Here is an 18,047-nt window from a genome sequence, read left to right on the forward strand (position 1 = left end):
AACACTCACGAGAGAGAAGTGTTGCCATTTCTTGCTTATATGTGGGTCTGCTTAACAGACTAAGAGCTCTGTGAACACACGGGCCATACCATTCCATTTCTGCATCCTTAGCAACCAATACGGTATTTGGCATACAACAGCCAATTAATATTTTAATGAATAAATAAATAAACACATCTATTTATGTATATTGTTTGTCTCAATATATTTGCAGATCTTTGGGAGGAAAGTCAATTCCAAAAAGAGGAGGAAATTGTTTTGCCACTCGACTGCAGAGAAGGCTGTAATCCCAAAGCCTGAAACAAGCCCAGTCATCACCCAGAAAAGTGCGGCTAATCGTCGCTATTAATCAAGATCCTGCTAGCAGAAAATTCAGTAATTGACCAGATTTCAAACAAAAGGCAGTATAAGGGCAATCTCAAAATAGACAGAAAGCAGAGACCAACGGAACCCACTCATGTCAAAGAGGTCTTTTCGCGGGCTGCTCTCGGCACTGCTGACCACAGCCGGCCAGGCCTGTGACGGCATCTGCTGGGTGTTGATGTAGGTAGGTCCCTGGCCCGTGGGGGCCACGTGCGGTTTCCCTTCTGGCGTGCTGTAGATGTCCAAGGACCCTGCAACAAGAAAATGGGTCCTTTTTTCTCTTATTATGGTAACACTATTCATGCCTCTGCAGTGAATCCACTCTGCACTTCTTAAGTTCCTTAAGCCTACCCACAAGAAAACTCATCTCGCTTAAATTCTCCTCTTCCGAGCCTGTCACCACTGTGACCTGGCTGGGATGCTGTCCAGCCTCTCATGTCAACATGGGATCTGCCAGCCAGCATCAGGGTGGACAGCATGCTGGTGCCACCGTGATGGCCTTACCAAAGATCCTGGGGCCCCGCTGCCCAGGGTCATGGGAGCTGAGCAGACAGCGTGTGCCCCAGTCTCTCCTCCTCTCTCTTACAAACACTCCGAGATCAGGGCCGGGTGCGGTGGCTCACGCCTGTAATCCTAGCACTCTGGGAGGCCGAGGCGGGTGGATCGCTCAAGGTCAGGAGTTCGAGACCAGCCTGAGCAAGAGCAAGACCCCGTCTCTACTAAAAATAGAAAGAAATTATATGGACAACTAAAAACATATATAGAAAAAATTAGCTGGGCATGGTGGCGCGTGCCTGTAGTCCCAGCTACACGGGAGGCTAAGGCAGTAGGATCGCTTGAGCCCAGGAATTTGAGGTTGCTGTGAGCTAGGCTGACACCATGGCACTCACTCTAGCCCGGGCAACAAAGTGAGACTCTGTCTCAAAAAAAAAAAAAAAAAAAAAACACTCCGAGATCAAATAACTGAGCAGAACCACAGCCTGATTTTAATTTCTCATATTTTTTAAGTGTAAGGGAGTGCTTTAGAAATTAATCCATTTGAGCAATACAGTCCAGTCTCTGTTTAGAGAGACACCTTCCAAAGAACTGAGACTCCCCCCCTTACAAAACAGAGGCACCGCTGCCGAGCTGGGTCTACGGAGGGCACGTGCTGCTGCCTTGATGGCACTTCCCAGCTGGCCAGTGGGTGTGCTGCGGCTGGGCCCAGGGCTGTTCTGTCACCTGGAGGTGGCGTGAAAGGTGTTACCCCAGAACACCTGCCCGGAGCACTCTCGGAGTCTTTCTGCGTGTGCTCTGTCTCCGATCACTTACATAAACATATTCACAAGAACGCCCTGTGGCGTTCACAGTTCTGGAAAGAGGGTGTCTTTCATACCCTATGGGCGGTGGTGTGTGAAAGCCAGCTCAATCCAGCTGGCAAGAGTTGGTTCCGGGCTTTTTAAAAAGCTTTCCCAAAAGCCCATTGCTGGATGTTTGCCAGCACGCCACTGTCCCCCCAGCCTGTACGCATGAGAATCAAGTGTCACGCTGACATTCCTCCCCTGGGGAGCATCGCCTGCAAACTCACGAACGTGATTTCGATGTTGAAGAGGCTGTACCCAACTTGCAGGCCCTTGCTTAGTGATGACTGTTTGCAGTTTGCATATTTGTATACATTGCAAACAAATCAGGCTTTAGGAAAGAATCTCACAAACAAATTTTAAAAAGGGGAAGATCAAAAGCCCCATGAATAACCTTTCTGATAGCTCTTTCCAACCCTCAGCGGCACCATGGGGGCTCCTACAGTTCATGAGCATTTAGGGGCAACAGCTATCAGCAAATTAATAAGTGACATTCTTGTTTGTTCTATGGGAAAATATATTTGCTGTTTCCAAATAAGAGTTTGGAATTTACTGACAATCCTGAGTCTCAAGGCCTAGGCCAGGAACTTGTATGAGGCTCATCTTTGCCCTGGTGAGTCTTCTACGTCATCTGCTCTCCATCTGTACGGAATAACTTGAATATACCAAAAAAAATCTATTTAAAAGTAAATCTGACATATTTTATAATAAAGTAGATATGTAATAGAGATAATGTGTTATTATATGCCTATGCACACACATGTTGTATAAATACATTTTAAACGTATATAAAACAAAGATGAATAACCCACGGTGAAAAGGTGCCACGGGCAAAGTCATGGCTTGGACTTGCTGTTCCCACCCTATTCTGAAGCAGAGCCATGTGGTGGCTTCTGCCAGACCTTGTGTTTTATGAGCCAGGCCAGCAATGTGGTCTTCTTTCATCTGGGGCAGGCAACACATGAAATTCTTTCACATGGGGGAAATCTTTAAAGTTTATTGTCACTTGCTGCCTGAGACAAATGGCTATAACAAAGGAATAAGCCTTAATGTTAAACTAATAAATAGTTTCATTTATATACATAGAAGCATCAGTTGAATCCATCTCCTTCAGACTCTGTGGACTTGGTAGCTGGGACCCCAGAGCTATTGAGAGAGTGGTGAAAATTTTTAAGAAGGGGAAAATTTTAAAATTAAAAGAAATCTTTAAAAGATAGCTAGACACGCAGATACGTAGACAGAGATATGAATATGTTCATATGTATATGTACGTATAGAATTAACTGTCTAGAGAATACAGACTTGTGAGCAGTTAGCACTTAGTTATACCTAAATTATTATATTAACAGTTACATCTAAATAGATCTAAGTTGTTTATTTTTAGATATCTACATTATAAATAGTTATATCTAATTAGATAGTTATATCTAAATTATTTTTAATGTGTGATGTAGGTACATGTTATTATGTTTGATAAGAAGTAGAAATGTCCTTTAAAAGTACCCAGGACCTATAAGAGACTTCTATCCCTAGTATGGTCTCTGCCATCGATCCCGTTCTAGGGTAGGTGTCTTCATACTCCTCCTGCAGCTGACCCTGAGTCGGGGAGGTGGGAAGGGGAGTGCGACGAGGACGGAAAGGCAGCAAGTTGCTGTAGGAGCCACCGGGGCTCAGCCTTGCTGGGGCACTTGGAGACGCTGTAAAATGCACTTCCGAGTTGCCCCACCGGCTGCCGTCTGAAACTGGTGAAGGTGCACCTGGGATATCCGTTCTTCAGCACCCCTGGGCAAGAGAGCTCTCCTGCCACGGAAGCCTGGAGGTGACAGTCCCCAGGGTGCATGAGACAGTAGGTGCAGATGGGGTATGAACTCGTCCTGGTGCTGCAGGAGGCACTATCTGATTGGTGCCCGTGGATGTCAGTGACAACGTTATTTCTATTTCCGTGATCTAGTCAGGAATCTACAGCACCACCCACAGCAAATACTTTCAGGGGGGTCACTCTGACACTCTACAGGAGATGGATGACTCACTGGCAAGCCCGTCACTGTTTAAAAGCACTTTTTGTTTCCTCACCCCGCCGCCCCTTGCCGCTCACCTTGCCTGACAGGTGTTTGCTGCCAGTCTTCGCCAAACGTGTCTCCTAAGTGTCTTCCCTGGTAGTAAGTTTGCTCTTTTCCTGCAAACTATAGACACATGCAAATACACAAAAAGAAAGAATTATACTCTTCTCATTCACCCATCTCTGGAAGCCACAGGACAGTAGGCAGGACCTGAAGGGCAACTGCATCCTTTGTTACGCCTGATGTTCCCTCATGCCTCATAGCTGGCATTAAGATTTGGGAAATAAGTTTGTGTGGGTGTGAGGAAAAGGCTGCATCTCCATCAAAACTACACATGGCCCCCTCTTGTTTTCATGCTCCCCCACCGCCCCTCCACAAGTGTGACAGTAAATCAAGCTCTTCCATATGCATGCCTTAAAATAAACCTTAGTTAGAGAGTATCTATGTGTCAGAACATACTTCCCACTTAACACATACGCCTATCATCATTCACACTCAGGCAAGTCCACTCTGTGAACCAGGAAATTTCCTCCGAAACCAGGAAACTCCCTCTCAGTGTCAGATCTTTGAGCTCAATGTTATTTTCCCATTTTTATTGGTATCATTATTATTCATATAAGATAGGTGATGTTAAAATTTTCCTATAACAAAATGGAGATATCAGAACTCTAGAAAGCAATTGCCTTACTAGAATTTTGAGTTGGAAAGACAATTAGGAGAACAAATAAAATCAAAAAACTCATAAAATTCTCATCATTTTAAGGGCCTACATCTACTTCCTTTTCCAAGAACCCAAAGCACTCCAGGCCTTTTTAAAGTCTTGAATTCTCTCTTCTCCTCACTACAAACAAAGTATGGTGGGATTCATGAGGGTGGTGGTGACACACCCAGACTCATATGTCAGGGATCACAAGGTATTTGGCTAATGCACTGTGATGCTTTATGAGAGTTTATGAGTTATGATGTACAAAACTGAACAGAACATTGTCCTGAAATAAAATTGAAGAAAATAAAAGGAAATGAAGTTAAGTTAGCCACCATCTAAGGAAAAAAGTATAAGACTTACCTGGGCCGTGTCAGGAGCATGGGGTTTGGTTTTCAGTCGAGCATCAAGAAATCCCCCCGGCGGAGGCATCTTGCTTGGAATGCTGTTGTAGTAGGGGTGGTCTGAGCCATCCCCCTCCTCTTCCGTCCATGGCTCATCCAGGCTCTGCATTCTGTTAAAAGAGAATTTTCAAAGGTTTTAGCTGAAAGTTGAGCTCGCAGTCAAACCCAACAAATCTAATGTTAGTACCTGCTACCAAGAAAAAAGAGTTTAGTCAGTACCCCTGCAACCATCCAGGTCTTATGCATATATGAAAAACGGGTTAGTCATTGGGCAAACATCCACACCTTATTCAGAGTTCCACACACTGGAAAATCGCAGTCATGTTTGAAAGAGGTTCTTTTTTTAAAGTACATTTTAATTAAGAAAGAAATTATGTCTAAGGATAGCCAGATCTTCAAGGCATGGGCAAACATTTCAGTGTCATGAAATTTACCCAAAACAAAATCAACTAAAAAATGGAGATGTAGTGACATCAGGGGAAATGGCAGAAAGGACATCTGAAAATTCTCTCTGCCATAAAAGCAACGAGAAAACTGCCCCAGAAAAACCCCAAAAAACACTTTTGTCAGAATCAACTCTTTCAGAATTCAAAATTAACCAGAAGCATACAACTTGGGAGTATTTATTTAAAAAACAAACAAACAGTATAGTATAGTATCTCTGTGGCATTTTAAATTGCCCGGTTTTCATCTCTGATAGCCTTGAAAACCAACAGCTCACAGTCACAGTGAAAACCAGCAGGCTGGTGGCTACAGAAGGGGCAGAGCAGCACTGAGGCCCCAGTCCCAGAGAAATATCATGATTTGACACGTCTGGTGGTTCCTTGGAAGATCTGACTCCCAAGGCTGTTTTTACTTGACCTGACCTGATTTGGAGCTTGCCCAGGGCAAAATGTCTCTTCCCCAGGAGCCATTTGTCAAAAACAACTAGAGGCAAGCGTTTAACATTGTGGCTCACTGAGGCAGTGGATAACATTTGGGTCAAATCAAAAACATTTGCGTTAATCAAAAAGCTTAAAAGGAAAAGCTGAGAAATAAGATATCCATAGGAACTTTAAAAAGCTCTGACATAATTCTGGGAATCTAGAAGGAAACAGGCATATGTAGGGCTGTGTTCATGCCCAGCACAGTGTGCCTGTTTAGTGTAGATGTGAGAAGGCCCTACACTTCTCGCTCACCTTGAAGCTCTGCCCAAGAAGAAAGTGAAGGCTAGGGAAGAGTTGGCAACTGTCTGGCTGAGTGTTGAAGAAGTGCCCCCAACACACACACACAGAACCCCTCAGAAAAGACCAGGAGACTTCTTAGTTCCAGGCATTTAAGGAAATATCTCTCCAATCATTAGCTGACCAATAAGCAAACCAAGAAGACCAAGAATACATATAACCAAGCATACAGGCTTTATAGAATTAGTTTAGAAAAACCGCTAAAACAAACATCCAAAACAAACAGGAGCAGCAACAAATCCTGAGGAAGGGAGAAATCTGATTTCCAAAGTTGCCACATGGCATTACATTATTTAAAATTCCCAGTTCAACAAAAAATTATGAGACATGCAAAAAAATAAGAAAGTATGGCTCATACTCAGGAAATAAGCAATTAATAGAAACTGACCCTGAGAAACTCAGACTTTGGACTAACTAAACAAGGACTCTAAATTAACCACTTTAAATATGCTCAAAGAACTAAAGGAAGCCATGCATAAAAAACTAGACAGGAGGATGGTGCCTCACCAAATAGTGAATATCAATATGGATACAGAAATAATAAATCAAATAGAAATTATGGAGTTGAAAATTCTAATAACTGAAATAAAAAATTCATTTGAGGTGCTTAACAGCAGGTTTGAGCAGGCAGAAGAAAGAATGATAGGTCAATTGAGCTTATTCAGTCTGAGGAACAGAAAAAAAAAAAAGAATTAAGAAAATTGAAAAGAGACCCAGGGACCTATAGGACACCATTAAACATACCAACATATACAAAATGTAGTGTCCTGAGGAGAGGAAAGACTGAAAAAGGCAGGGGGGAAAAAAAGAAAAAACATTTGAAGAAAAAATGGCTGAAAACTTCCCAAATTTGATTTTAAAAAGTTGATCTGTTCATCTAAGAAGTTCAAAAAACCTCAAATTGAGATAACCTCAAAGAGATTCACACATCATAATCAAATTGTTTAAAACCAAAGAGAAAAAAAAAGTCTTGAATGCAGCAAGAGAGAAGCTACTCATGTACATGGGCTCCTCAATAATATTAACAACTGATTTCTTACCAGGAGCAGTGGAAGCCAGAGGCACGGATTGACATAGTCCATGTGCTGAGGGAAAGACTGTCTACCAAGAACTCTATAGCCAATAAAACCATCCTTCAAAAATGAAGTAGAAGTTAAGATATTTTCAAATAAATAAAAATGAAGGAAATTCAGTGCTAAAAAAATCTGCCCTTTAAGAAATATTAAAAGTACTTTAGGCTGAAATGAAAGGGCACTAAATAGTAATTCATATAAACTTGAAGAAACAGAGAATAATGGTAAAGTTAATAACATAGAAAAATATATAAGATAGTATAAATGTAGTTTTGCCTATAGTTCTTTTATTTCACCACTCTAATTTAAAAGACAACTAAATAAAGCAATAATTACAAATCTGTGTTGAAGGGCACATAGTGTATGAAGATGTAATTTGCCCGGCCATAGTAGCATAAAGGAGAATGGAGGGATGAAGCCACATAGGAGCAAAGCTTTTGTGTACTATTGAAATTAAGCTGGTGCCAATCTTAACTAGACTGTTACAAATTAAGAGGAAAATTGTTATAAATTAAGAGGAAAATCGCATGGCAACCGCTAAGAAAATTACTTTTAAAAATAGTAAAATTAAAAACAAGGAATTAAATGGTGCACTTGAAAAATATTTATTTAATATCAAAGGAGGTCTTAGATTGGTGCGAAAATGGATGTGAGGATGATATGGCTGCAGCATCTGTCATCCCATTGATTGCCAGGGTTGATCCAGCTGATCTGGCTGGCTAGGCGGGTGTCCCTTTCCTCTCTCACCATTCCATATGCTTCCTTTCCAAAGCTGCAAGCTCGAGCTCAGTGGAAGAGGACGACCTTCCCCTATAGGTTGGTGCAAAAGTAATTTCGGTTTCAGACTGTGAATTTTAAATCATCATAACTAGGCTCAGACACATCTTTATTAATCAAAATAGGAATCATTACAATCAACACATTTTTGCCAATGAGAAATAAGTTTGTTTATTCCTATGGTGTAAAAATCCGTGCTTCAGGATTCAAGCGAACTCTTGGAAAGCATTTTCTGCATCCTGCTGGTTGTGGAAGTGTTTTCCCTGCAAAAAGTTGTTGAGATGCTTAAAGAAGTGGTAGCCTGTTGGCAAGGGGTCAGATGAATATGGCAGATGAGGCAAAAGTTCATAGCCCAATTCATTCAACTTTTGAAGCGTCGGTTGTGCAACATGCAGTCGGGCGTTGTATGGAGAAGAATTAGGCCCTTTCTGTTGACCAACGCCAGCTGCAGGAGTTGCAATTTTTGGTGCATCTCATCGATTTGCTGAGCAGACTTCTCAGATGGAATATTTTTGCCAGGATTCAGAAAGCTGTATGGATCAGACTGGCAGCAGACCACCAAATGGTGACCATGGCCTTTTTTTGGTGCAAGTTTGGCTTTGGGAAGTGCTTTGGAGCTGCTTCTCGGTCCAGCTACGGAGCTGGTTATCGCTGGTCATCCTATACAATCCACTTTTTGTCGCACATCACAATCCAACCAAGAAATAGTTCATTGTTGTTGCATACAAGAAGAGAAGATAACACTTCAAAACAATGATTTTTTTTTTATTTTCCATTAGTTCATGAGGTGCCCACTTATCGAGCTTTTTCACCTTTCCAATATGCTTCAAATGTCAAACAACCATAGAATGGTTGACTTTGAGTTCTTTAGCAACTTCTTGTGTAGTTGTAAGAGGATCAGCTTTGATGATTGCTCTCAGTTGGTTGTTGTCAAGTTCTGAGGGCCGGCCACTGTGCTCCTCATCTTCAAGGCTCTCGTCTCCTTGCAAAACTTCTTGAACTGCCACTGCACTGTACGTTAGTTAGCAGTTCCTGGGCCAAATGCGTTGTTGATGTTGTGAGCTGTCTCTGCTGCTTTAGGACCCATTTTGAACTCGAATAAGAAATCGCTCAAATTTTCTTTTTGTCTAACATCATTTCCATAGTGTAAAATAATGTCAAATAAACAGCAAGTAGTAAGTCATTAGCAAAAAAACATAAAGTGAGAAGTGTGCATTAAAATGATGTATAACATAACCACATTTATTTAAGAATGTATTCCAATATCAAACAGCAAATAATAACAATGCTAAAACCACAATTACTTTTGCACCAACCTAATAGTAATGGAGGAATAAGGGAACAAAAATGACATAAAATGTGTAGAAAAAAATAGCAAAATGGCAGGGAAAAATCCTAACTAAAAATAATTGCATTAAATGTAAATGCATTAAACACTCCAACCAAAAGGCAGAGATTGGCAGAATGAATTAAAGAATGATCTAACTACATGCTTCCTATAAGAGACACACTTTAGATTTAAAGGTGTAAATAGATTAAAAGTATGTAAAAAGATACTTTATGCAAACAGTAACACAAGAGAGCTGGATTGACTATACAAATATTAGACAAAATAGACTTTAAGACAAAATTTTTACTAAAGATGAAAAAAGACAGTTTATAATGATAAAAGGGTAATCCATCAAGAAGATATAATTATAAATATTAATATATGTGTACTTCACAATAGACTCCAAAGTACATGAAGCAAAATCTGCCAAAACCAAAGGAAGAAATAGATAACTCAACAATAATAGTTAGACACCTTGATATGCCACTTTGATAATAGCTAGAACAACTAGACAGAAGATTATGCACTAGAAGATTGAACAACTCAATAAACCAACTAGACCTAACAGACATTTATAGAACATTACACCCAACAGCAGCAGAATAAAAATTTTTCTCAAGTGCATATGGAACATTCTCCATGATAGACCATATGGTAAGCCATTAAACAAGTCTCAAAAAAAGAACTGAAATCATACAAAGTATGTTTTCAGACCGTAATGGAATCAAAGTAGAAATCAATTTTAGAAGGAAATTTGGGGAAATCACATATATTTAGAAGGAAATTAAACAACATATTCCTAAATAAAAGATGGGTCAAAAAAGAGATCACAAGCAAAATTAGAAAATATTTTGAAATGATTGAAAAGAAAAACATACCAAAATTTATGGCATAAAGCAAAAGAAGTGCTTTTGTTGTATAGTGTAAACACTTGGCCAAACACAATGGTTCAGTTCCATAATCCCAGCATTTTGGGAGGCCGAAGTGGGAGGATCACTTGAGGCCAGGAGTTCAAGACCAGCCTGGGAACCATAGGGAGTTGCTATCTTTTAAAAATTATCCAGGTGTGGTGGTGTGCACCTGAGTCCCAGCTACTCAGGAGGTTGAGGTGGGGGGATCATTTGAGCCCAGGAGTTCAAGGTTGCAGTGAGTTATGATCACACCACTGCTCTCCAGCCTGGATGATAGAGCGAGACCCTGTCTCAAAAAAGATATATATCTATACAACAAAAGAAGAAAGATCTCAAATCAATAATCTGAACCTCTACCTTAAGAAACTAAAAAAAGAAGAGCAAACTAAACACAAGCAGAAGAAAGAAAATAATATTAAAGTGGAAATAAATAAAATAAAGAGTAGAAAAACAACAGAGAAAATTAGTGAGACCAAGAGTTGATTCTTGGAAAGATTAACAAAATTGTCAAATCCCTAGCTAGACTGATCAAGAAAAGAGAGAGAGAGAGAACTCAAATTATACAAATTAGAATAGAAGAGGGGATATTACTACCAACCACACAGAAATAAAAAGGATTATAAGAGAAACTGTGAATAATTGGATGCCAACAAATTAGATAAGATGGAAAAATTCCTGGAAAGACTCAAACTATCAAAACCAACTCAAAAGAAGTAGAACATCTGAATAGAGATGCAATAAATAAAGAGACTGAATTAGTGATCAACAAACTTACCTTGCAAGAAAAGCCTAGGATCATGTGGCTTCTTGGTGAAATCTACCAAACATTTAAAGGAGAATTAACAGCAATACTTCACAAACTCTTCTGAAAAATAGAAGAGGAGGGAACACTTCCAAGCTCAATCTCTGAGGCCAATAATACCCTGATACTAAAACCGGACAAAGACACCAAAACAAAAGAAAACAACATATCAATATCTCTTATGAATATGGATGGAAAAATCTTCAACAAAACAGTAGCAAACAAATCTGGCAACATATAAAAAGAATTATATACCATGACAAAGTAGGATTTATACCAGTAATGCAAGTTTAATTAACACTCAAAATTCAATTAATGCACTATATCATATCAATAGAATATAAAACAAATACCACATAATCATATCAATATATGTAGAAAAAGAATTTGACAAAATCCAGCATCTTTGCATGATAAAGACACTCAACAAACTTGAAATAAATATGCATTTCTGATAAAGGCATCTATTAAAAGCTTACAGCTAACATCATAGTTAATGTTAAAAGAATGGATGCTTCCCCTCTAAGATCAGAAATATAATAAAGATGTCCCCTCTTGCCTTTTCTATTCACCATTGTACTGGAGGTTCTAACCAGGGAAATTAGATAATAAAAAAAAATAAAAGGCATCAGATTAGAAAGGAAAAAATAAAACTATCTTTGTTTGCAGATGATATGATCTCCTACATAGAAAATCCCAATGCATACATAAAAAAGCTGTTAGAACTAATAAATGAGTTGAACAAAGTTGAAGGATAAAGGATCAATATAAAAAATTGTTGTATTTTATACATTAATAATTTCAAAACTCAAAAATAAAATTAACAAACAATTCTATTTATCATAGCATCAAAAAATAAAGATATTTAGGAGAAAAATTCCCAAAACAGTTTTAAGACTTATACACTGAAAACTATAAAACATTGCTAAAAGAAATTAAAGAAAATCTAAATAAATGCCAGAAAAATCTAAATAAATATGTGCAGGGATTAAAAAGACTTAAAATTGTTAAGCTAGCAATATTCAAATTGGTCTACAGATTCAACACAATCTCTATCAAAATCCCAATCATCTTTTTTTTTTTTTTTCAAAAATAGACAAGTCATCCTAAAATTTGTATGGAATTTTTAAAGGCCCAAAATAGCCAAACAATCTGAATAGAGAACAGCAAAGTTAGAGAACTCATACTTCCAATTTCAAACTTACAAAGCCACAGTATTCAAGACTATGTAACACTAGCATAAGGATAGACAGCTCAAGGGAATAAAATTGAGAGTCCAGAAATAAACCCGTATATTTATGATCAAATGATTTTGACAAGGGTCTAAAGATAATTCAATGGGTGAAAGAATAGTCTATTCAACAGATGGTGCTGTGAGAACTGTATGTCCATATGTGAAAGGATGAAGCTGGACCTCTATGTCATAATCATCATACCATTACAAAAAATAAACTCAAAATGGATTCCAGACCTAAATGTAAGAGCTAAGAACTACAAAAGTTTTAGAAGAAAACATAGGTGTAAGTCTTCATGACCTTGAATTAGGCAATGATTTCTTACACATGACACCAAAAAGCAGGTAAATTGGACTTCATCAAAATTTTAAAAACTTTTCCACTTCAAAGGACATTATCAAGAAAGTAAAAGTATGACCCACAAAATGGGAGAAAATATTTGCAAATCATATATCTAAAAAGAGATGTGTATCCAGAATATATAAAGAACTCCTATAACACAACAATAAAAAGACAACCCAATCTTAAAAATGGGCTAAGGATTTGAGCAGATATTTCTCCAAAGACAGCCAGCCAGTAAGCACATGAAAAGCAGCTTGACATCATTAGTCATCAGGAAAATGCAAATCAAAATCAAAATCAGAGACCACTTCATTCCCACTAGGGTAGATATAATCAAAAAGACGGCCAGTAACAAATGTTGTTGCAATGCGAAGATCCCAGTACTCTCAACACATTGCTGATGAGAATGTAAAATGGTATAGCCACTTTGGAAGACAGCTTTGCAGTTTCTCAAAAAGCTTAGCATAGCATGACCATATGACCCAGCAATTTCACTCAGGTACACACACAAAAATACTGAAACATACGCCTACACCAAAACTTGTGTATATCTTTACAGCAGCATTACTCACATGAACTAAAAGGTGGAAGCAATCCAAATGCCCATAACCAACGAATAGACAAACAAAAGGTGATATGTTCATACACTAGAATATTATTGAGCCCTAAAAAGAATGAAATACTCACAGCTACAACAACATGATGAACCTTGAAAACATTCTTCTAAGTGAAAGACAGACACATACTGTATGATGCCATTTATATGAAATGTCCAGACCTGGCAAATCTATGTAGACAGAAAGTAGATCAGTGGTTGCCAGGGGACAGGGGAGTGAGAATGGGGAATAATTGCTAATGAGTGTGAGGTTTCTGTTGGGGGCAATGAAAATATTCTGGCATTAATGGTGATAATTGTATGACCTTTGAATATACCAAATCAACTCAGTTGTATACCCTAAAAGGGTTAACTTCATTATGTATGAATTATATATCAGTTTTTTCAAAAAACAATAAACGGAGCCTTAGCTACATTTGATTTTTCAATATCTTCTCTGGTTTTGTGTTGAAATGCCCTTGGATTTCTGCAAGGAAAATCCTCCAAGGAAAATCAGACCATAACCAAAAATCCATTCATTTAAAAGTACTGTTTTTGATTTCCAGTTGAGGATGGGCCATAAATCCAGATCACAGAGTGTCTCCCCCAATAATTAACACAATAGGCAAAAAATAATTCACAGATAAGTAAACCACACACTCACCAGCAGCGAGAGAAGGAAAAGAGAAACCTCACTGCTCAGACAGGGAGCGCCGAGGACTCCGGCGCAGCTGGGGGAACCCTAACGATGCCACACTGCCCCCATCTTCCCCTGGCCCCATCTCCACCACAAAGCAAAGAAGCTCAAGGTACCAGATCCTCGTTCCCTCAGAAAATATGTCCCCATTTGGAGAGACGTGGCCTGAGGGAGTGAGCAGAAAACCCAAGGAGAGTGTCTCCCAAGTAGAAGCTGCGCTCCTGTGTGCCCGGGGACCTCAGCAGGTCGGAAGGAAAACCTGCCACTGTCCACACAGCTCGGGCAGGGAGAGCCTGGCGCACGCAGGGTGGCTTCTCCCAGGGCCCCAGGCTGCCCCCGCGGGAGGGATGGAGCCACCCCGGGGAGGCTGCCCCAAGGGGGGCCACCCTCTCTCCCATTCTCACCCCCATTCAGTGGACACAGGAGTGGCCATCGGACAGGGTGAGGTGGACGTCAGGGCAGTCACCACAGTAGGAAGCTACAGGCAGAGGCCCTCGTAACTGCTCTGGTTTAGAAATTCTATGCAGACACTCGCATTTGGAATCAACATCTTTCTCCATGGATAAGATCCTGTCTACTTGGTTTTCTTTACCCAACAGTCCTTCAAACTTTATTATATAGAAACATATACAGGACTTGATACCTTAAGTATATTATCAGAGAAGCATGGTAGTTAAATTAACTCCTCCCCACTTATTTTTATATATATTATTTTAATAGTATTTGACTTTATGCAGCATTTCAAATATAGGAAAGCATGATAATTAATACGAAAGATACCTATGTATCCAGCACCGAGATTAAATGTGTTAAACCTTTTGCTCTGTTACACGCTTCGTTTTTTTAAATGAAATAAAATTTGTCAAACTTCCTTTAGATGGATAGATAGGTGATATTAACAGTAAAATGTTAATGCTAGAATCTAGATGGTGAGTATATAGGTGTTCACTATAAAGTTCTTTGTGTATATTGGAGCATTTTCATTATAAAATGTTAGAGAGGAAAATACACTTGACAAATACAGCCAAACCCAACCCACCCCCACCCCTGCCCCATCCTCGGATATCCTAGAGTTGGCGTATAATATTCTTGCATGTTTTTATACTCTTTCTATACATGTATTTATCCATAAACTACATATTTATTATTTACATGTTTTTAAAATGTTTATAAATGGTTCATACCTTTTTGCAATGGTCTTTTCCGCTCCATTATAAATTGTGACATTTATACTGATAACACATGTATCCTGATGAATTCTTTTAAACTACTATGTCCCATTACATATAAAATAGAAGTGTTTCCCCACTGTCCTACCAAGGGCATTCGGGTTGCTGCACGCTCTGCCTCTTCCCTCCCTATACACATCTTCCTGTCCCAGCTTGCTGAAGTTTCTAGCAACCTGGGAAACACAGGCCCTTCACAGGCACCTCTGAAATGAATGTCTTAAAGGGAATTTCCCAGGGAATAAGGAAAAGTCTTCATAATAACGAAGGTAAGGATAGACACTGACTTCATGACTAGGTCACAGAATGTAGCTTTAGAGGTTGGAAGTAAAGTTTTGTTTACAATAAACACATCATTATAATAGATTTTCATTATGCAAGTTCAATCAAGGACAGACAGTAAATGACCAACATAACCCATATTATTTTTTTAATGCTTTATGCTTCATGGAATATTCTTATGTCCCGAGGAAACTCAATGTTAGAACCTGAACATTCTTATAATAAATGAAATATCTCACAATTACTGTTCACATTCACTGTTTCATTTAACACTTAAAAAAACTGTCAAGCCAACTACTATTATTCCTGTCTCACAGAACTGCTGAGACCCAGAGAGTTTAGGGAACGTGCCCAGGGCCACACAGAACGTAAACAATCTACAAAGCTGTTAAGCTGCAAAGGCCACGAGGCAGGAGCCGTGCTGGTGCCCAGCACTGTGCACCACGGACGGAGCCTCCTGCGGCATGACATTGGCTAATCGTGAGGACAAGGACAAAGGGATGCGTAGAACCTGTGGTGACACAGACCCAAGAAGGTAACATATGGAAGCATCATGTGGTTGCAGAGGAAACAGAACAAAAAATTAAAACGAAGTAGCTTTTCTGTAACCTTGGCTACCATCACTATAGTTTCAAGAAAATGTTTTTCTACACATTCAAAGCGTCATCCATATGTTGGCTTCCATCTGTCGGTTTCCTGTGCCACAGCCCAGCACCAACCAGGTGTCCCCGAGCCCTGTGACTAATTGTGCCTCTCCAGAGCACACAACAGAAGGGCTTAAGAGGAAAGGTCACAAAATGCAGAGAGGCGGCTGCAAATGGTGTCACAGAGCTACTCACCGATCGTGGAGAGCAGGGATCTTGGTAGGACACTGCAAATACTGCTTAAACCGGAGCTCAAAGGCTTGTCCGATGGAGCCAATGACATCTTGGGCCAGCCCGTCGCAGCATTCCAGAATGTGGCAAGCTGAGAGAGCGAGGGACACAGGCCCGTTAGAGACAGACACTGGCGCTCCCCGAGCTCCTCTATGAAGAGCCCTTCCTGAGGACAGAGGGACTAAGAGGTACGTGCTTCCTTCATACTGTGTCCTAGGCCATCTACGTGGAGACAGCATCTTGCTCTGTAGCCCAGACTAGAGCACAGTGCAGTGGCGTCAGCACAGCTCACAGCAACCTCAAACTCCAGGGCTGAAGTGATCCTCCTGCCTCACCCTCCTGCGTAGCTGGGAATACAGTCCTGTGCCACCATGCCCAGCTATTTTTTTTTCTTTTATATTTTGTAGAGACGGGTCTTGCTATGTTGCTCAGGCTGGTCTCGAACTCTTGGCCTCAAGTGATCCTCCAACTTTGGCCTCCCACAGTGCTGGTATTACAAGCATGAGCCCAACCTATAGCTTCCATTTTTAAATACATTTTAAAATTTTCAAGTTCAAATTGATGGTTCTTCAATTTCTTTAGATTTCACAAATCAGTTCTGACCTTCACAGGGAACAATGTTTAGAAGGAGACCTCAGCACGACAAACAACCTGATCTTGGCATGAATCAAGTCTCCTTAGGGCCCAAGAGGTTTAAAAAATGGACTTAAACTGGCATCTATTCAATGAATCTTGGTCCATTCAATGGACTTAGAGCAAGTTGTTCACTTGATGGGAGTAAAATGTCCCCCAAACATAGCCACTCGAAACACCCTCTGAAGATGAATGTAAAGTGATACTAATTAAAGGCATGAACACCCCAACAACATGCCACTTGCACCTACAGAAATTTAAGGTTGGTTATTCATGCAGATTTCCAGAGAAGCAGCTTGTGCGAAAGAGTAGATAACAGTTGGAGGTGTCAGTGGGTCAGAGCGACGGCCACTCCAAGGCCAGGGGAGAGGCCTGGAGCAGTCCTTATGCTCAGCAGCAGGCGCCAGCTGTCACAAGAGGACATGCTGTCCTGACGGCAAGGCTGTGGTACAATCTCCCTCAGAGACAACAGTGCCTGCAGCCTCTGCCTCACAGGGAAGCAGCACCTCTTCCCCAGGGCACGGGCAGAGCCTCTGTCCCGGGCACACATCGCAGTGCCCTGCCAGGAGCATCCACATGTCCCTCACAAAGGGGCTACGGATCTGATGCTATGCCCAGCCCAGGGTGATCTCACTACTAACAGGGTAAAGGCATTCTCCTTGGAGAGGATGACAGCTGCTCGTGTCACACCTTCCTCTTGCAGTCACAGTGCAATTGTACATCCAGGAGGTTCCTCCGGGAGCCCCGTTAGTCCCTGCGCGAGGAGGATGCAGTTCTATGTGAATAGTTGTTCCCTGGCACCAGCAGTGATTAAGGAGACACTGAATTGTGTCATAGGAGAAGCCAGTACACACCAGAAAGAGGCCTCATGAAACAGGAGAGCTGCTCAGGGAGGGGGCAGGCCCTGCCAGCCCCAAACACTGTGGCAGCCACCATAACGCGGCACCGGGAGCTCGCCCAGAGGCAGCCAGCCAGGCCCTGGGGCCTCAGCTTCTTCTCCCCCAGACTCCAGGGCAGGTGAACTTCTGTGAACACTGGGAAAAGTGTTTTCTGGGAAGAGCAAGTGTGAATGTGTTGTTGCTTCAATGGCAACGCAACTCCTCAGATACAGCGGTCCTATTTTAGGTACCGCCAAGAAAATTGTCCACAAAGGTAAAGGTGTCCTGGCTGTCTTTT

General features: G+C 40.7%; 1 protein-coding gene across 1 annotated transcript in view; it reads right to left on the reverse strand.

Moving 5' to 3' along the window:
- SHC3 (SHC adaptor protein 3) overlaps window positions 1-18,047 on the reverse strand; it is a 155,947-nt gene that overhangs the window by 33,236 nt on the left and 104,664 nt on the right. The window contains exons 7-10 of the mRNA XM_069474010.1: window positions 16,203-16,329; window positions 4,830-4,980; window positions 3,799-3,886; window positions 456-614 (exon numbers count right to left, since the gene is read on the reverse strand). Of these exons, the coding sequence (XP_069330111.1) occupies window positions 456-614; window positions 3,799-3,886; window positions 4,830-4,980; window positions 16,203-16,329 (525 nt within the window). The remainder of the gene's footprint in view (window positions 1-455; window positions 615-3,798; window positions 3,887-4,829; window positions 4,981-16,202; window positions 16,330-18,047) is intronic.

The sequence above is a fragment of the Eulemur rufifrons genome, chromosome 7 (genome assembly GCF_041146395.1).
Source record: "Eulemur rufifrons isolate Redbay chromosome 7, OSU_ERuf_1, whole genome shotgun sequence".
In the NCBI taxonomy this organism is placed as follows: domain Eukaryota; kingdom Metazoa; phylum Chordata; class Mammalia; order Primates; family Lemuridae; genus Eulemur; species Eulemur rufifrons.